The sequence below is a fragment of the Salpingoeca rosetta genome, assembly GCF_000188695.1.
Source record: "Salpingoeca rosetta unplaced genomic scaffold supercont1.17, whole genome shotgun sequence".
Taxonomy (NCBI): Eukaryota; class Choanoflagellata; order Craspedida; family Salpingoecidae; genus Salpingoeca; species Salpingoeca rosetta.
The window spans coordinates 696715-716232 of record NW_004754917.1 but is presented as its reverse complement, the minus strand read 5'-3'; the positions used below and the strand labels follow the sequence as shown (position 1 = coordinate 716232).

The following is a 19518-nucleotide window of genomic DNA, read 5'->3' as shown; positions in this document are numbered from 1 at the left end:
TGTGCGTCACAGCTTCTTTGACGAGCATGACCAGCATCGTGTCGCAGTACAAGGAGAGGTTCCGAACCTGCGCAGCTGCAAGCAAGCTGCCAATCTCAGCAACCACCACCAACCTCACGCCCCTGCCGTCCATTAGTGGCTATCTACGCTGCAGCGTTGATGTTGGAACGCTGACCAGACCGTGTTTCGGGTGTTGTGGATCTCCGTGGACCATCGCGGACGCCTCTCCTCCAACTAGCCAACTTCACTGACGCCATCTTTTGCGATGAACGAATTGACGCTTGTTTTGTGCGCGGAGGACATCGTGCTCTCACAACACATCTCCGTGCTTCGATTTGACGGCAAACTTGGTCCGGATGCCAGTTGTGAGGATTGGAAGTGGCACGAGGAGCGAGCTGTCCCAACTCTCTCAGCTCTATGTCATGGAACGTCTGCGTGCTCTGCGTGCTCTTGTGTGGAGCACCCACAACATCCGGACTTCTGGACAACCCTCTCTGAACGCTTCAACAGAAGAACAGAGTCAAGATCCAAGAAGCCCCACTGAGCACATCGCCAATCGTCCGTTTTCACCAAAACACCACCCACCCACTCTCCCACCATCAGTCATGATACGAGGTCTGCTGGCGATCTTTGTGGTGGGAGCGCTGTGTCGCGTGTGCCCAGGGACCGTGGTGCTGGAGGAGGACGGCGCGGGCGCGTTTCACATCAACACGAGCGATCCTCACCTAGTAGGGTCGCCGCTTCCCATGGCTGGTCTCACTCCTGTTTATGGTGTCGTAAATGCGATTTCTGGGCGTTTTTCGTTCTTTGGCGTGGGTGGTGCTGTTGCCCACAGCCACTGTGCGCCTCGCGCGACGTTTGCGTAGCAAAATGCGCGTCGCACCAGCAACAGGATCAAGGCCGCAGGTTGCTTGCATGCATCGAAAAAGTGGCGATGGCAGTGGCGTATCGCCAAAACACACACACGCATGGGTGAGGAGGGCGAGACAAGCAAGCAAGGGAGCGAGAGCGAAGGGGAGCAGGCAAGCAAAGTGAGGCGAGAGGAGAGTCATTCACAGGTGAGGGAAGGAGGTGTCGTCGTCGCAGCAAGGATCAACCAAGGAACAGGAACTCAACCAAGGAGCAAAAGCAGAAGCAGGAGCAGGAGCGGGAACAGGAGCAGAAGCAACAACTCCGGTTTGATGCAGACAACCGGCGCCATGATGATGGAGCGCGTGCTGGTGCTGGTCATGTTCTTCTTGGCAGCTGTTGTTGGTGGTGGCTTGCTGCAGGTGGATGCACGGCCGGTGATGTCAGCTGCAGCAAACACTGTGGTGCGACGAGCCACGGGAGACGCAACACCATGCACCATTAGCTTCTTCGCATGCCTCGGCCAGGTGTGTGGGTGCGTGGGTGTGGTGGAGGGGGGGGGGGTCGTGGATGGTTGTGGCACTAACACACACAAAAGCAAGAAAAGCACTCGCATACGCATACGTGCACACACAAAAGCACGTGCACACACATACGTGCACACACAAACACACACACACTAACACACAAACACACACACACACTAACACACAAACGCGCACACACTAACACACATACCGCTCGGCAGGAAACGGTGGATGCTGCACCGTCTTTCATGTCGTTTGCAGAGTGTGTGGTGGACAGTGGGCACCATTCATCCTCTGCACAAAGTGCGCTGGACAGCTGCGAGTGCAGTGCTGTCACACCCAGCAACAGCCTCACCTCAAATCAGGACGCCTTCTACTGCTGGTGCGTTGGGGTGTGCGGGTGCGTTTGTTTGCAGGCGTAGGTACTTGCGCGCGGGTGTCAGGCCATGCACTGGAGTGCGTGCTGTGTTGCTCACGCTGCCATGCCTTGGCACTACACATCAGGCTGGACTGTGCGCTGGATACAGCAGATATCGATTGCGAACGCACGACAACCACTACAACGACAACGACAACGACAACGACAAGGACAAGGACAAGGACAAGGACAACGACAACGACAACGACAACGACAACGACAACGACAACCACAACCACCACCACAACCACAACCACCACGACAACTACCACAACCACCACCACCACCACTACCACAACCACGACAACCACGATAAGCACTTCATCCAGCTCAACTGCGTTTGATGTGCCGCGCCCTTGCTTGACCAACGTACGGTGGTACCTCCCTTGCCTGCAAACAGTGGCGAACCTAACAGTGTGTATCTTATCACTTGGTGTCCAACCAGCCCACCCTCACCCGCACTCACCATGCATCGTCACGTTTGTCGTACAGTGCAACCCTACCTTTGAGGAGCGCACTTTCATCAGCACAACCGTGCCAAACGCATTTGAGCTGCACGCTGCAGATCTTGACGGCGATAATGACCTGGGTACGTCGCTGCTCCGTCTTGCGTGGGCGTGTGTGGCGTGTGTGTTGGTAGAATTGGTTGAGCGACCGCTGTCTACGCAAATGCATGAAGAGCTTGACGCTCTACTGCTAGTGCTGTTTATGCTTCCTGCTGCCTCTGCTCTTTCCTGCTACTTCTGCCCCTGCTGTGGATGGTGCTGCTCTGCCTGGTGCTTTGAGCATCACGCAGCTACGTCGTACTGACAGCGATCTTGTGTCATTCTGATCCACGATGCAGACTTTGTGGCAACTGTCATGGGTGCCAACGCGTTTGTGCTCTTTGAGAATGATGGAACTGCAACTTTCACGCCCCATCCGTTCCTGTCTGGTCGAAGCAAGCCACGGGACGTCAAAACAGGTGTGTGTGTGTGTGTGAGAGTGTGTGTGTGTGAGTGTGTGTGAGTTTCTGTGCATGTGTGTGTGAGTTTCTGTGCATGTGTGAGTGTATGTTTCTGTGCATGTGTGAGTGTGATCGGGTGTGTGTGCGTGTGTTGCGACGTGCTGCCGCGGTTCTCACATGCGATGTTGCCCGTCTTGTTTCAGGCCACTTTGATGACGATGGCGTCCTGGACATTGTCACCGTCTCGGAGGATGACGGTGCGTGTTTCGAATCCGCCAATACGCAGCCCGGCCAATTTGCTTGTCCATGCTGTGCAGCGCATTTGCGCCCTTCCAATCCCTGTGCATATTGCACAGCACTTTGTGGGCTCACACCTCCACGTGCTTTGGTACCTTTTGGAATTGCGTAAATGCAGGCATAGTTGCTGTCTCGTATGGCGTTGACGGGTCACCCTTCACGTACACGACCTACGAGATCCAGGACTCAAGCATCGCTGTCGGTGCACTCGACGTTGCAGTCGGCGACGTCAACGGGTGCGCTGCAATCAAACACACACACATACACACACATGTGAAGGAGAGGCTAACGTGTTGGTGGGTGTTGGTTTGTCTGTTTCAAACTCTCACAAGCGGATGTTGCTGGGAGCGAGGTCATTAGAGTGCCCTTATGCCTTCTTTACCTTCCGCTCACTCCATGTCTTCCGCTCACTCCCTCACTCGCCCCGGCTCTCAACACGGTAGCGATGACCTCTTGGACGTCGTCGTCGCCTGCCGTGACACGAATCGCATCGTCGCATATCTCAATCAGGGCACCCGAGGTGGTGAGTGTTAGAGCCTGCGCTGTCCCAGCAGCCCGCACCTGCACTGGTGCACGCGACACACACACACACACACACACACACACACACACACATTCACACACACATTCACGATTGTTCATCAACATACATGTGTGCGCTGTGCCTTTGGTTCGGTCCCTCAGGATTTACGGAAGTGGTGGTTGACAGCAGCATTCTTGGGCCAACGCGCGTGGCCGTTGTCAACTTTGATGACAGCAGCAATGCAACAATCCTCGCCGCTGCACGCAACGAGCCCGTGGTATGCACGAATCATACAACCGCTCCCTTTTATGACTCCAGTTGCTGGGTTTGCATGGCCTGGCACCTGCATAGCAGGCCGTGCACGTGTGTATGTGAATGTGGGTGCCTTTTTGTGTTTGTACATGTGAATGTGCGTGCGTGTGTATATTTTGATTTGATTTGTGTTTGTGCATACACTTGTGTTGGCTTGCGGCGCATGCGCCTCGTGTGACGGATGCGAAATTGTGCGATGTGTGGTTGCTTGCAGGCAAGCATCCCCCAGTACACCTTCGACGACGCAGGCAGCCCGTCCTTTTCGAAGGACACACTCGTCGCGCTTCTGCCAACCTGCATCAGCGTCGTACCTGTTGATTTTGACGGTGCGGACATTTGGCACTGTCGTGACTTCTCTTGCGACGCACAAGCACACACACACTCACACTCACTCACACACACTCACACCCACACACACACACACTCACTCACACTCACTCACACACACTCACACACACACACACATGCATCTTCCAACCTACCTACCCACACACACACACACACACACACACTCACTCACACCTACCCACACCCACTCTCACACCTTAACACGCTGCATTTGTTTCCTGCAGGCGATGGCGATCTTGATTTGTTCGCCGCGACAATCGGAGGAGCAGACGCCATCCTCTTCATCGAAAACTCTGGTGTGGTTTGAGGCACGAGTACACCCCACACACGGCTCGACCTGTGATCTTGCTCCTGTTTTTTAAGCTTGGGCAAGTCGCGCACAATAATGCCATGTCACTGCGTTTCATGCCTGCCAAGTTCTGTTCACCAGCGTCCTGCTTACCGCTCTGCATCGGTCGACATGCCCCCTTGCTGCAACCAGGTGGCGCCTTTGAACCTCCCGTGACCGTGTTTGACGCTGCGCGCGGCATCAACTTTGTCGAAGCAACCATCCTTAACGCAGATCCAAGACCAGGTGTCACCGCAGTTTTTTTCATGAGCACGTGTCCGTCGTGTTTTAGTTTTGTGCCTGTGATGTTTGTTGTGTCAATGTTGTCACACGTGCCCGTTGTGTAATACGCGCTCATTGTGTGTACCCCACCATAGCTTGTGTTCTCTTGTGTCTCACATGCTTGTCATCTACATGCATGCATCTGTGTCAGCTCTTGTGGTCGCCTCACGACGCGATAACACCATCTGGTTCCTGGAACACACCGCCATCGCCTCTGCCATCGACACAAACAACCCTGCACCCGGATTGGTGCGCAGTTCTTGCTGCTGTGACTACTGTTTTTTTTGTGTGTGTGTATGTGTCGCTGTACACTGTTGCGCTTTTATCGTATCGCATTCCCACTCACACACAACACACACTCACACATGCGCACACACACCCACACACGCACACGCACACGCACACGCACACGCACACGCACACTCACACACACACACACACACACGCGCACACACACACACACACACAAACACACACACACACACCCAGGTGGTGGATGCAAATGGCGTGAACCCGTCCGCTGTGATTGTGGGCGACTTTGACGGGGACCTGGACCGCGATTTGATTGCATCACGACGTGGCGATGACAGCATCCTGTGAGCACATGCATCATCAAAATGTGTGTGTCGTGCGTGCTTTATGAGGTATGCTGCATTTCATTGTGTGCGCGTGTTTTGCACGTCTGTTGGTCACTCACCGCACGTGCTTGCATGCGCTCCTAGGATGTATTTCAACGAATGCTGTGAAGGTGACCCGACCACGACCACGACCACGACCACGACCACGACCACGACCACAACCACTACAACCACAACTACGACCACGACCACGACCACAACCACAACCACAACCACAACAACAACCACCACAACCACCACAACCACCACAACCACCACAACCACCACAACCACCACAACCACCACAACCACAACCACAACCACAACTACGACGACGACACAAGTCGACCTGCCTCCGTGCCAGCTGCACTGCACACCTGAATACGCCTTCACCAGCAACCTTGCCGCCGACCTGGGGAAGTTGGACGGGCTCACAGCTGCAGATGTCAACAAGGACGGTCATATCGGTGCGTCACCCAATTGCCCAACGCCTCTTCTTGCTACTTGCACGCACACACCAACACACGCACACACAAACACACGCACACAAACACGCACACAAACACACACACGCACAAACACACACACGCACAAAAACATACGCACGCACGCACGCACGCACATAAACACCCACAAACACACGCACACATACATGCGATATTCACTGGGGTTTGCATTGTTGCCTGCATGCAGATCTGATTTCGTCGTCATCCAGCGAGCTTCTGTTTATGGTTCACCACAACGAGGGAGGGGGCGTGTTCACGTCCATGCAGCTTGGTCTGGGCCGCCTCGATCCCAAGAAGACAGCAGTCGGTGAGTTGCGACATGCAAGCAAGCGAGGAGGTGACGCAACCGAGTATTTGATGACACGTGCACAAGTTTACCACGAACCCCTATTTCTCTGCGGTGTTGCAATATTTTGCTTCAAGGTGATTTTGATGACGACGGCTACAACGACATCATCACCATTTCCCGGCAGGACGGTGCGTCACACACACACACACACACACACACACACACACACACACACACACACACACACACACACACACACTCTCTCTCTCTCTCTCTCTCTCTCTCTCTCTATACATGGCCTGCAATGTGAATGTGCAGTTTGCAAGCAAGTTGGCCTCCTTGCCATCTGGCGAGCGATTCTTTCACCAAATCACATAATTTGCCGTTCCGTACCGACGCCCATGACATCTCTCACGACCCACTCTCATCTGCACGCGACTGCACACATCTTTGTATTCGTATTGCTTTGTTTTGTGTTTCAGGCCTGTCCCTGCTCTTCTTTGGGACGGAGGACGAGGGCGTGTTTGAACAGCAGCTGCTCTCCGCCACAACGACGCGCGCATTTGATGTGCAGGTGGCAGACCTCGACAAGTGCGTCATCACAACACTTCACCTCTCACCAGCACAGTCTTGTCATATGTGCTTTGTGCCTTCCCTCTGAACTTCTTGCACGCATTTTGCTGTCTGAGCCTTATGTCGTGTACTCATAAACTCCCACGCCAACACCGTGTGATTGCCTGCATGCATCTAGGAACGACATTCCAGACATTGTGATTGCACGTCAGGGCTCAAATAGTATCGACGTCTTCCTGTCGACTGGCTCAAGGACAGGTGTGCGTGTGTGTGTGTGTGTGCATGTGCCTGCGAATGTGTGCGTGGGAATGTGTGTGTGTGTGTTGTGACTATGATGTGATTGCTTGACTGATTGCTTTGTGATGTGCGTGCCGTGCCGTGCCATGTTCTGCTGAACTGCGTCACCTGTGTTGTTTCCCATCATGGCAACACTTTCGTCTGTCGAGGGTGTTGTACTCGCTCAAACACCAACTGACAACATATAACTCTTTGGCATTCTTCCTGGCGTGTGGTTGCATGATTGCGCTTGGCAAGATTTCACGCACGTCGAAGTGACAAACACGGCGACATTCGTGACGTCCGTTGCTCTTGATGACGTGGACGGCGATGGCGATGTGGATATTGTCACCACCCTCCGAGACTCGACGACGGTGAGAATTGATGTTGTATGAATTGTTGCTGTCTCACAACATTTCATGTGGCGTTGAGAGCGTATCGCCACGCGACAGGTGCTCCGCGATTCGCTTTGTGCAGTTTGCCGTTCTTGTGCTCACGTGAGCGCGCTGTTTGCTGCAAACGCACGTGTCACCAGGGCGCACTCAGCTACTACGAGAACACAGACGGAACCGGCACAGCGTGGCAGCAGCACACCATTGCGGCCACGCTCGGCGAACCCATTGTCGTTGTCGCCACCCATTTCAGCGGTATGTGGTCTGATGAGCGACGGTTTGAGCGTGCCACTGATGTCCTTCGAATTCATCACTCAACCCAACTCGCCACACTCACACACCTTAACACACAATCGCACGGGCTCATTCACACACACACACACACCTTCACTCACACGCATTCACACTCACACACACATTCACACACACACACTTGCAATAGATGACGCGAACGTCCACCTCTTTGTGGTCTCTCGCCAGGATGATGCTGTGCAGTACCTCGAAGGAACAGGTGGGGTTGCTTGCAAGCAAATGAAAGGGGATGGAAACAATCGTTCTAGATGTCTATTCCTATGTGGGCGCGTATACCGCGCCAATGAGCACAGTCACATCATGCGGGTGTTGTTCTCCCCACGCTCATGGCGTGTTGTCTTGTTTCACAATTATGTGTGTGTGTGCGTGTCGAGATAGGTGGCGGAAGCTTCGCTGCACCGATTCAAGTGTTCACGTCTCCAGACAACATCTACGACATGCGTGTTGTGACCTCGCACGGCGACGTCGAACCAGGTACGCTGCAATAAGAAGGGCATCCTTGGTGTTTTCCTTGCATGCACGCACAAATGGCTCGGTTGCAACTGCAATTGATGCCAGTGCCACAAATACAACGTGCTTCTTGTGCCACGTGCACACTACCACCTTACCACACCACACAATACCATGGCCACTGATTGCGACCACGCATTGCACTGCGTGTCACGTGCAGGCTTGCTGGTGACAAGCCCGCCAGCGAACCGCGTGTGGGTGTTCAACCACGCCAGCATTGCCACGTCCATTGCCAGCGAGGGAGCAGACGAAGCGGTGCCAACGACAACGGTGACAGATGTACTGAGCCCGCGGTCGGCGGTGCTGGCTGATGTTGACGGCGACGGGGATGCTGATCTTGTCGTCTCATCAACCACTGATGGCACACTGCAGTACGTCGAGGAAGTGAAATTGTTTCTGCGTAAATGTTTACGTGTGTTGTTGTTTGTTTGTCGTGTGTTTGTCGTGTGTATGCATGTATGTGTGGTTGTTTGTTTGCTGTGTGCATGTACGCGCTTGCCTGGGTCGCAGTACCTGTCTGTGATATTCGTCACAACATTTTCTACTTCCCTATTGCTCACTTTTCCAATCTTGATCGCTGACATGACATTGCATCTCAGGCTGCGCGACAACACTTGCTGCCCAGGACCATCAACAACGACCACAACCACATCACACGACGGGTCTTCGACGACAACCACAACCACAACCACAACCACAACCACAACCACAACCACAACCACAACCACAACCACAACCACAACCACAACCACAACCACAACATCCACTTCATCTTCGTCGTTCCTCAACTGCCCCATCTTCCCCGATGGTGGCTGCACTGCAGAACCAGTCACGCTGCCAATTGTCTCCGTGAACGCCCTGCCTGGTATGGATCACGCGCTATGTTGTGATGCATGGTTGGTGTGAAGTGTTGAGTTGTGATGGCTGTTGTGCTGAGTGTTGTTGGGTGTTGTCCAGGTCCACGGCGCTTCAAGTTGTTCATACCTGACGTGTTGATCTTGCGTGCAGGCTCGACGGAAGTGGTAGCACAGCTGGTCAACAACGATGAGTACGTTCATGTGGCGTTATCGATTGAGGGTTGGTCACTTGGTTGCTTGCCTGCAAGCAGGCACCAACAGCCGTACGGCCGACGCTTGTGCCTCTAACACGCACACATACACACACACATATATACACACACACGCGCGCGCACACTCACACAAACACACACACACTCACACACTCACACTCACACACACACACATGCACACACAAACACACATTCACGCACGCACATACGTACACATACGCACACACACGCATTCACGTGTAGCCAACCGGATTACATCGTGTCTGCGACGGGGGCAGACGCCGTGTACTGGATTGACGCAGGTGGGGGCGAGAGCAAAGGGGGGGGGGAGGTTGAAGTGTTGCTCTCACGTGCACAATGCGTTGTGTTGCGTGAATAGGCTGCGCGACTGCCTGTTCAAGTGAGGCGATTGCTGCTGTTGCTCACAGCGCTCTCTTGCTGACGGTCTGACTTTGACCAATCGTTCATCTATGTAGACGGCTTCACATCACCGGTCCACGAGATTGCACGCGTGAGTATGTATGTGTGTGTGTGTGTTTGTGGATGCGAGTGATGTATTCGCTTGAGCCTCAAGAACAGCATCACGAACTTTGTCTGCCGAGAGTCACAGACCGCATTGCCTTGCCTTGCCTGCATGCGCGAGTGCTCATTTGACATTGCTGGTGGCTTGGGTGGTGTTTAACTTGTTGGTTGCACTGTGTTGTGCGCGTGTATGTGCAGATTTCTGGCGGGCTGCCGTCTGCGATTGCGAGTGGCGACATCGATGGCGATGGCGTTGCGGACGTCGTTGTTGCCTGGACGGGTCTTGGGTGAGCTGTGTGTGCGTGTGTGTGTGTGCGTGTGCGTGTGTGCGTGTGCGTGTGCGTGTGCGTGTGTGCGTGTGCGTGTGTGCGCGTGTGAGTGTGTGCAATTGCTGCGCTTGGTATGGTTTATCAATGCACAGGCACATCATCGTACTCATGGAGCCACCCCCCCCCCAAAACAAAAAAACAGGCTGGTGACGATCCATTTCAACGACGGCAACGGAGGCTTTATCCAGTCGACCGTGGCCACATCCCTCGTCTCAGGAACGCTGAACCAGCTGCAGACGGCCAACCTCAATGGCGACGGTAAGGCATGACACACCGGTCCCGGACCGAAGGAAGTGGTAGTGGCAGGCAGGACAGGGTGTGTCTGCCTATGTGCTTGCCTGCAGTAAGCAAAGTTTCACAATTGTTCGCTTCCTTGGCCAACACATTCACACCCACACCCGCACCCACACCCACGCTCACACTCACACACACACACACACACACACACACACACACACACACACACACACACACACACACACACACACACACACACACACTCACACCCACACCCACGCTCACACTCACACTCACACTCGCACACGTGCACGTGCACATACTTGTGCGCGCGACACTACAGACTACGCTGATATCGCCATTCGGGATGAGCAGGGTGGGCGTGTCATCTTGTTGCTGAGCACAGGCGAAGACAACGGTGGGTACAAATGAGAACAGAGTTGTGTCAACCAGCGCGCTTGCTTGCAGGTAATTGAGTTTGTTGTGACTGACTCTGGTTGTTGGTGCTGCATCGAGCACTTGCTGAAGTCTCATGAGCGAGAGTGTGGAACCTGTTGCAGGCTTCACGCGCGTGGAGATTACGACACCCGACAGTGGGCCGGCAAAATCCATCAAGCTCGCAAATCTGGACGGCGATGAGGTGTGTGTGTGTGTGTGTGTGTGTGTGTGTGTGTGTGTTTGTAAGTACAGTGGTTGTCAAGAGTTTGCGTGTTCAGCAATGCCATCCTCACCACTGCATCGTTTGCAATTGTCCATCACCAATTCACGAATAACTGCTCGCGTGACAGCATGTGGATCTATTGATTGGGCTCGAAACGGGCGTTGCTGTATTCATCAACTCTGGCTCCGGCACGGAGGACCGCTTCATACACACATCAACCATTGCCACGCAGTGCAGGCGTGTATCAAGGTGTGTGTGTGTGTGTGTGAAGCTTGTTGCGATTACGAACAAGTGTAACAGTACATGTGTGTGCATATGTGTGTACATGTGTGTGTGTGCATGTGTGTGCGCGTATGTGGCGCACGTGTGCATACGTGTGTGTACCTCTGGGTAAGAGACCTTGCGACCTTGAGACCTTGGAAACCACGCGGTGTTTGTTCGGCAATGGCGGTTGTGGTTGCCAGAATGTACTCACACCCCCAACTGCTGTCACATCATGCCTGCACAGCATTGCGGTTGGCGACCTGGATGGAGATGATGACATGGATCTGGTGCTTGGGTGTCAACGCGACAACGACGTGAAGATGGCGGTTCGCCAGTTGGGCGGTGTTGGGTCATACACCGTCACAAAGATTGCAGACAGCATCCGCCGCGTCTTCTACATGGAGCTTGCAGGTGCGTGTAACTTCCCCGTGTGTGTTTGTTGATGCGTGTGTGAGTGTGTGTGTGTGTGTGTGTGAGTGTGTGTGTGTGTGTGTTTATGCGTGTATGCATGTGTGTTTATGCGTGTGTTTATGCGTGTGGGTATTCGGTTGTTTTTTGCGTGTTGTTCATGCCTGTCCATGTGAGAGCACACTATGTGCGTTCGTGCTGTGTGGTTCATGTACATCGAACGAACGTCCCTCCCCTCTCCATCTCTCATTCACATGTGTTTTTTTTGTGTGTATTGTTGGACAGACATCAACCAGAGCGGGTTCAAGGACGTGGTGTTTGTGGATGATCGCCACGGCATCACATATGCCCTCATCAACCTCCTTCCCGCCAACGGCCAAACCGAGCTTGCGTTTGACCTGAAAGAGATTGACGCCAGCATCATTGCTGCACCAGCAGGCTTTGCCATTGCAGACTTTGAGGGCGACGGTGACGCGGTACGTACGGGTGTGCATGGTGGAGGGGGGGGGGCGCGCTGCTGTGTCTTCTGTTTGTGGGTGCTGTTATAGCGTTATGTACATCACATGACGTAGTGACGTGTGACATCTCGCGCTTGATGCACATAACACACTCACACTCACACATACATACATACACACATACACACATACACACGCGCGTACACTCTTACACACTCACTCACACATGCACCCTCATTCACCCTCATTCACACAGGATGTGGTGATTGCGGGAGATTCGCGCCTGTTTGTGGCAGCCAACACGTGCTGCCACGTACTGTGAGAGCTCGGAGAGAGTGTGTAAAGGTGTGTGAAGGGTGTGGAGTTACAAGCAACAGGCAGACAAGAAGTTCAGGTGCCATTCACAACAAGTGGTGGTCTGGTGTGTTGCACTTTTTCTCTCTTCTTCACTTGTCTCCTCCCCTCGCCTCGATTAGAATGGCGTCACTCGGTGTGTCGCGTGCTCCTCTTCGCCACCATTCGATGTGCATAGTTGTCCTAAATCTTACATAAATTTTCGGCTCTTGCCGTTTTTGGAATGCGTGCGATTTCAAGCGCGTCGCGGGTTGCTTGCCGAATTGGTTGGTTCGTGTGTGTGAGGTTGTGATGGTGGTGCGTGGTGTGTGTGCGCCATATCTTGCCACACACAAACACACACACACACACGCACAAACAACAGTTCACACCATAGCACACCGCACCACCAGCCAGTCAGCTCAACACACCACGGTTCTACGGGTTACCGTTTCCAAACACGGGTTTGGAACGAACAACAACAACAAGCGTGCAAGCAAGCCTGCAAGCAAGCCTGCAAGCAAGCCTGCAAGCAAGCCTGCAAGCTGGAAGCGGGATCATCAATCAGACACAGTTTCATTGTTCCATTGTTTCGTTGGAGCGTGCGTTCTGTTCGTGCTCTTCTTTTCAGCAAAGCGCCGTGCCATCTGTGTGAAGGCGGTGAGCTGTGACGGTTTTCGAGCGGAGCAGAGCGGTGGCTATCTATTTTTGAGCAAAAGGAGGCAAGAACATGTTCAAGGTCGGGTTCAAAGGGGCGCCATCGCCGCCATCCGCGGCAGCTGACAAGCCAGGTGAGCAGGAACGTGTGTGTGTGTGTGTGTGTGTGTGTGTGTGTGTGTGTGCTGTGTGTGTGTGTGTGTGCTGTGTGTGTGTGCTGTGTGTGTTTGGCGTGTGGCGTGATGTTACATTATGTGGATGGTGGCACGAACAAGCGCCACACGGTGACACGAACACGCACCTTTTGTTCTTTCGTGCTTTCCCGCCAAAACAGAGAGAGAGAGAGTGTGTGTGTGTGTGTGTGTGCGTGTGTGTGCGTGTGCGTTTGTGTGCGAGAAAAACAGATCGATGCTTACTTGCTTGCTTGGTTGCTCTGTCGGTTTGTGTGCATGATCTCAACCCCCCCCCCACGTTCGTTATGTGACGCTGTTCTCATTTTCTGCCGTCCCCCCTCTGACAACAGCGCCCATGATGAAAGGGTACAGTCGGCTGCTGCCGCTCGGGCGGTCACCCAAGAAGTTCAGCCACCAAGGCAGTGTGCACGAGCGTGGCTCCTCCACCTACACCGTCACACTCGAGCTTGGGCCATGCGGTGAGATTCTGCATGCATGTGTGTGTTTGTGTGATGTGGTGTGTGTTGTGGTGTGGTGAGTTGTGTTGAGTTGTGTTGTGTGTGTTAGTGTGTGGTGAGTTGTGTTGTGCACTTTTGTGCATGTGTGCGTGTGTGTGTGTCTGTGTGTGTCTGCATGTGCATTCGTGCTGTGAGCGTTGTACTTGTTTGTATGCTCACTTCTCTTGGCCTCGATGCCCTCTGCACAGGTCGACTTGGTATCCTCACTGCGGAGCGACCAAACATGTCGGCGTATTCATCCAAAGTCGCTGTGGTTGTGCGGTACGTTTGGCGTTGCGTGCATGTGGGCATGCGTTTGGGTGTTAGACAACGACAACCATGATCCTCACACACACACACACACACACACACACACACACACACACACCTTCCCGTTTTGCACCTGTGTGCACGCTCTTTCTGACCCTGCTGTGCTTCGACTGCTGTGCAGGGAGGTGTTGCCTGGATCACCGGCGTGGGTGGCGTGCATTGTGGCGCGGCAACGGCAGGGTGCGTCCACCACCAGTGACGAGCACGCCATCCTTCAACCAGGCGACATCATCTTGAAGGTGTGTGTGTGTGTGTGTGTGTGTGTGTGTTCATGTGTGTGTTCATGTGTGTGTGTTCATGTGTGAGTGTTCATGCGTGTGTGTGTTCATGTGTGTGTTCATGTGTGTGTTCATGTGTGTTCACGTGTCTGTGTGTTCATGTGTCTGTGTGTGTGTGTTCATGTGTGTGTTCATGTGTGTGTGTTCATGTGCATACAGAAACATGTGTGAGACTCGAAGAACAACTCTTGATGTTCGAATTGTCAAGTTCAATGAACGCCGTTGTGCTGTCCATAGTATACTGCCCACAGCTTCTCCATGACTCTCCTCACATGTTGCTCCCCCTTTGTTGCACACCATGCCTGGTTAGGCAAACGAGGAGAGCCTGTGTGGGCTGTCGCGGGAGCAGGCGTTGGCGCGGTTGCGAGAGGAGACGGAGCGGGAACCCGTCATCCGGCTTGTGCTGCAGCGTGTGCCTGCAAGCACGCGATCCAAGCTCAACTACCGCGTCATTTTTCCCGAGGCCAGCGTTGACTCCGCCCCGCCATCCTCTCACTCCCGCCGCAGCCGCCGCACCTCGCTCACTCACTTTCACACATGATATGCGTGTGTGTGTCTGTGTCTGTGTGTGCGTGTGTACGTGTCTGCGTTGTGTTTATGCTGCAGTTGTAACATGCAAGTGAAACAAACAAAACGACTGCCGTATTGAAGAAGTAAACGAACCCCACCCCAGTCGCAGAGTCATACTCCTCGTGTGGCTTGTGTGATGCGTGTCAAATGAGTGGCGCGTGGGTGGATGATGCAGCCGTGTGAGGCAAGAAGAAAAAAAAAAAAAAAAAAGGGCGATCGAATATCGCTCAAGGGAGGGCGGAAAGAAGATGGGAATCCACTTTTCGATTGCAGAAGCTTGCGATAACCCTTGAGCCACGGATCGCTGCCTTGAGTGCTGGATTTTGCCTTTTTAAACCCTTCTCGGAAAAACTCGTGTTTAATGTCTGCCGCAAAAAGTTTGAACACACCAAAACACAACACACACACACACCACACACAACACACAACACACACACCACACACACACACAACACACGCACACACACACACACACACACACACACACACAACACGCACACACAGAAGCGCACTGGTCAACCTCCGTCTGTCGCACTGGCATCGTCATCTCCCGCAGCAGTAACAGCATCGTCATCTCCACCACCACCATCGCCACCACCACCATCGCCAGCAGCAGCGTCGTCATCTGCTTGTGGCGGTGGGGTCTCGACGACGTCTGGGCTGCCGTTCTTGAGGCCGTCCATAAACGCCAGGCGCTCTTCCTCGCTCGGCCACACGGGGTAGCCGTGGTCTCCCAGCGAGATGTTGGCGGGCCACTCTGCGCCAAAGTCCATCACGTTGTAGTCGCTCCCGCTCATGGGAATGTCGGACGCCGCAATCCGCGCCCCGTCATTCGTCCTGAAAGAGTGAGTGAGTGAGAGTGAGTGAGTGAGTGTATCACAGTTTTGCTGATGCGGCACACTCCATACTGACAGACGGCACACAGCCATGACGCATCAAACCCCCACACCACGCCCCCTTTCCCAAAATACAAACCACCATGCTGCCTCCGCCCACCTGATGTATCGGCCGTAGAAGCTGCGGGGGAACCCCTTTGGCCGGAACAGCGCCATGAGCTGTGGGCCGCAGTAGTGCGTGGAATACCCAGAAGGACTCACGCTACACGTGCACACATTGAACGGCGACCTGCATTGGCGGAAACACGCAAACAGCGAACCGGGCACTGCATGTGAGGCACAGTAAAATACAGCACACACACACACACACACAAACACACACCAACGCACGCACACACACACACACACACACACACACACACACACACACACACACACACACACACACACACACACACACACACACACACACGCACGCACGCACGCACACACACACAGAAACGCACGCGGTGTAAAAGGCTGCGCTGGTGTAGCCCCTCTGCATGCAGACTTGGGCGCAGTCGTCCACGTTGTTCATGTCCATGGTCTCGCACTCGCCAAACTTGTACTCCCGACGCTGTTGGTTTGTTCATGTTCACGCAGCGTGGAAATGGCTTCCGTGAGCTTGGGTGCATGTCTGCAAGGAAGTTGGAAAAGCCAAAGCAACGCAACAACCTGTACACTACATTTACACACACACACACACACACACCAACGCACATGCATGCACACCTGTCTTCCGTCGCGTGGCACCATTTCCATACCACTTGTCCGCGCCCTGGGCGAGGAAGTGTGCGTGTGCGTGCATTGACGTGAGCGTGAGGTGTGCGTGGGTGAGCAAAGATGTAAACACACACACACACACACGCAAACAAATACACACAGATACATACACGCACGCACCGACGCACACACACATACACATACATACATTCACAGACACGCACAGTTGCCGCGATGAAATGGCGAGGATGTCTTCGTCTGTGAGCTTGTCCAGCAGGTCTTGTGGAAGCTCGTCCTTGATAAACTGCGGGATGGGGAGGCGCACCCTTGTGTCAAAGTCGCCGAGGTTGAAGTCGGGCATCTCCGGCTCCTCTTCCAGCGGTGGTAGCTCGGCACACGCCGGCGGGAACGGCAGCATGGACAACAGCAGCAGCGGCGGCGTCAGCGTCGCCACCACCACAAGCACCCACACCATGCGACCACCACGCGTCGCGCACATGTCTCTTGTCGCACCGGTTCACAGTCAATGCAGCCATGCTTTGGCCCTGAGCCGTGTGCATCACACCTAGCGCCATGATGCAGACACAAGGAGAGAGAGGGGGAGAGAGATAGAGAGGGGGAGAGAGGGGGGGGGGGAGAGGAGGAGGAGGCAGCACACCCATGTGCTTCCGAACCGTCAGAAATGTTGTGAATGATTTTGCATAACAATCGACATGGCCGGCAGAGATCGCAATGGTGTTGTGGTGGTGGAGGACGACGACGATGATGGGGATGGCATTGTCCAGCACCACCGGCAGCCACAGCAGCATCAACAGCCACAGCAGCAGCAGCAGCAGCAGCAGCAGCAGCAGAAAGGCGGAAATGGGAAGCCAGTGAGTGCAAACACGGCGGCCGAAACAAAGGCAGCGGCCATCGCGCTCCTCAAGACGCTCAGACCAACGGTGGGAAGCACAGCCAGCATCCCCGACACGATTTCCGCGGTCCCGCAGCTGCCGCTCGCTGTGCCACTGCTTCCACCACCGCCTGCGGACCTGAGCGACCAGCAGGCTAAGTGAAGCCAAAACACGACTTCTACCTGGATGGTTCATCTGTATGAACACGCTGCCTGCAACTGCATCAATTGCACCTGCAACAATTGCAACTGCATCAACCCAAACAACTGCAACCACTGCAGCCACGGCGCGGCCCTTCCCCTTGTTCCAAGTGCACCCATTGAGGACAGAGACGACTGCCTTGATCGTTATCTGAGTGTGCCGGCTTGAGGCTGCGTGAGAACCTTGCTTGGTGGCAGTCGTCATTCAACGCGACCACCAGCTTGTGACCGCGTGCATCGACAGCGCCTTTCAGCTGCGCACATCAGCGCCAACAGCACAACGCTTACTCAAGGATGCAGGCTGTCAGGAATCCGTGGCCATGGATCCTTGGCCGTGCTTTGCACGCACCCCCCCCCCGACTGCGACTGCACAATCGCTACCGTGTAGGGGTTTGTCTTGTGTTGACATCACGAATGCATGCCTCGCGACTCGAGATAGAGTGTGGTTCGCTTGCACCACGATGCCCCCCCTCCCAATAAACCCTCGCGCACACACACGAAACCGTGGCCAGCCATAACACTCGCACACTTGTGAGGAGACAAGAGGGAGGAAGTAGACTGTGGCACCACAGCACGCAAAGGGGGCGGAAGGGGGGGGGGGGGGGAAGGAGGAGCAGCACCCACAGTGGTGCTCATATTGGCTACACGATATGGTGTCGTGTCGCGGCCCTGACTTGGCGATCGCATTTTTCGTCCTTCGCTGCATTCGTCTTGCTGTGCTTACCGACCTTGGCTGAACGGACGGAAGGTGCGTGTTGTGTTGGTTGTGTTGTTGTCGCCATCCCACCAAGGAGCACGTCAACCCCTGCGTGCGGATGTGTGTGTGTGTGTGTGTGTGTGTGTGTGTGTGTGTGTGTGTGTGTGTCGGAGCACAACACCACCAGCACCGGCAATGTTGGCTGTGTTTGTTGTCTCGTTTGTTTTGACCGTTATCCTCTTGCTTGCTTCTTGCTGCATGTTTTGGTTTTCCGTGGTGGCTGTTGCTGTTGTCGTTGCTGTAGGTGTCCTTGTCCATGAAGGCCATCCTAAGCTAACCTACCAACCCACAAACCAATCAAACAGCCAAACGAGCCGCAGCAGCAACAAAACAAGAAAGGAGCAACCGTCAGAACCGTCAGAACCGTCCTCTCTTCACTCCCACCCAACGAAGCAATGACGCCATCCATGGCCAGGTTGGCGGCGTGCGCAGCGCTCTTGAGCGTCCTGTGCTGCAGCTCCTCCTTCGTTGCCGCAGAAGAGCAGTGCAACGTCGATAGGCCCGGTGAGTCCAATGTCACGGAGTTGCGCCAAAAGCCGCAGCGACAGCAAGCCAAGCAATCAATGAGTGCGACTGCACAGGCGTGCTCTTCCTTCTGTATTTCGTCACATCACTCACACAGCGTCCACCATCACCAAACCAACCAACAACGCAACACGACGTCAGAATGTGGGTTCTTAAACAACAGGCAGTGCCCAGACCCTGCGAGCGGCCACCCCTCGCACCTGAATCGCTGCTGTCAGAAAGACTCGCTCGGCTGCTACACGGCGTGCTGCGCAGACTACTTTGGGAGCAGCATCGCCACCGTCGTCGTCATGGCCGTCTTCCTCACCTTCTGCTTGCGTATGTTCACGAGCACGTGTGTGTGTGTGTGTGTGTGTGTGTGTGTGTGTGTGTGTGTGTGTGTGTGTGTGTGTGTGTGTGTGTGTGTGTGTGTGTGTGTGTGTGTGTGTGTGTGTGTGTGTGTGTGAGTGTGAGC

General features: G+C 54.3%; 5 protein-coding genes across 6 annotated transcripts in view; 4 read left to right on the top strand and 1 right to left on the bottom strand.

Moving 5' to 3' along the window:
* Positions 1–26: 26 nt before the first annotated feature.
* PTSG_06858 (uncharacterized protein) lies at positions 27–12813 on the top strand (the record flags this gene model as incomplete). Its single annotated transcript, XM_004992202.1, has 40 exons — positions 27–161; positions 299–350; positions 604–733; positions 867–906; positions 1188–1376; positions 1598–1758; positions 1881–2163; positions 2287–2383; positions 2639–2758; positions 2944–2997; positions 3156–3273; positions 3481–3560; positions 3722–3837; positions 4087–4198; positions 4445–4516; positions 4702–4794; positions 4982–5079; positions 5320–5426; positions 5844–5914; positions 6141–6260; positions 6377–6430; positions 6725–6833; positions 6994–7073; positions 7350–7465; positions 7627–7738; positions 7926–7994; positions 8174–8269; positions 8466–8676; positions 8905–9170; positions 9314–9353; positions 9618–9676; positions 9851–9885; positions 10095–10183; positions 10368–10483; positions 10806–10880; positions 11023–11102; positions 11251–11372; positions 11632–11798; positions 12081–12271; positions 12510–12813. The coding sequence occupies 40 exons, from the start codon at positions 27–29 to the stop codon at positions 12573–12575; spliced, it is 4401 nt and encodes a 1466-aa protein (XP_004992259.1). The 3' UTR covers positions 12576–12813.
* Positions 12814–13096: 283 nt separating this feature from the next.
* Positions 13097–15193, top strand: PTSG_06857. Of its 2 annotated transcripts, XM_004992201.1 has the most exons (5): positions 13097–13377; positions 13767–13895; positions 14123–14195; positions 14365–14482; positions 14832–15193. In XM_004992201.1, exons 1-5 carry the CDS (start codon positions 13317–13319, stop codon positions 15060–15062), a joined length of 612 nt encoding a protein of 203 aa, XP_004992258.1. In that variant the 5' UTR covers positions 13097–13316; the 3' UTR covers positions 15063–15193. The 2 variants fall into 2 exon arrangements, with proteins under 2 accessions (XP_004992258.1, XP_004992257.1); XM_004992200.1 differs by lacking the exon at positions 13097–13377 and having other exon boundaries at positions 13586–13895.
* Positions 15194–15431: 238 nt separating this feature from the next.
* Positions 15432–17319, bottom strand: PTSG_06856 (uncharacterized protein). Its single transcript, XM_004992199.1, has 5 exons — positions 16914–17319; positions 16699–16744; positions 16434–16543; positions 16088–16216; positions 15432–15928 (listed from the first exon to the last, which is right to left on the bottom strand). The coding sequence occupies exons 1-5, from the start codon at positions 17186–17188 to the stop codon at positions 15607–15609; spliced, it is 882 nt and encodes a 293-aa protein (XP_004992256.1). The 5' UTR covers positions 17189–17319; the 3' UTR covers positions 15432–15606.
* A 60-nt stretch (positions 17320–17379) lies between these two features.
* PTSG_06855 (uncharacterized protein) lies at positions 17380–18175 on the top strand. Its single transcript, XM_004992198.1, has one exon. It carries the CDS (start codon positions 17403–17405, stop codon positions 17742–17744), a length of 342 nt encoding a protein of 113 aa, XP_004992255.1. The 5' UTR covers positions 17380–17402; the 3' UTR covers positions 17745–18175.
* A 759-nt stretch (positions 18176–18934) lies between these two features.
* Positions 18935–19518, top strand: part of PTSG_06854 (uncharacterized protein) — a gene marked incomplete at both ends in the record, with an annotated part of 2648 nt that continues 2064 nt past the window's right edge. Inside the window, 2 exons of the mRNA XM_004992197.1 lie at positions 18935–19043; positions 19206–19382. Coding sequence (XP_004992254.1) covers positions 18935–19043; positions 19206–19382 — 286 coding nt within the window. The remainder of the gene's footprint in view (positions 19044–19205; positions 19383–19518) is intronic.

Bases quoted from the DNA above. Each gene is read 5' to 3' on its own strand.
- PTSG_06856 (XM_004992199.1), bottom strand. From the start codon at position 17,188: ATGTGCGCGACGCGTGGTGGTCGCATGGTGTGGGTGCTTGTGGTGGTG. The intron at 16,217-16,433 runs GTGCGTTTCTGT...CCGCCAATGCAG, and splicing joins AGCGCAGCCTTTTACACCGC to GTCGCCGTTCAATGTGTGCA. The intron at 15,929-16,087 runs GTGGGCGGAGGC...TCACTCTTTCAG, and splicing joins TTCTACGGCCGATACATCAG to GACGAATGACGGGGCGCGGA.
- PTSG_06857 (XM_004992201.1), top strand. From the start codon at position 13,317: ATGTTCAAGGTCGGGTTCAAAGGGGCGCCATCGCCGCCATCCGCGGCA. The intron at 13,896-14,122 runs GTGAGATTCTGC...CCCTCTGCACAG, and splicing joins ACTCGAGCTTGGGCCATGCG to GTCGACTTGGTATCCTCACT. The intron at 14,196-14,364 runs GTACGTTTGGCG...ACTGCTGTGCAG, and splicing joins AAAGTCGCTGTGGTTGTGCG to GGAGGTGTTGCCTGGATCAC.
- PTSG_06855 (XM_004992198.1), top strand. From the start codon at position 17,403: ATGGCCGGCAGAGATCGCAATGGTGTTGTGGTGGTGGAGGACGACGAC.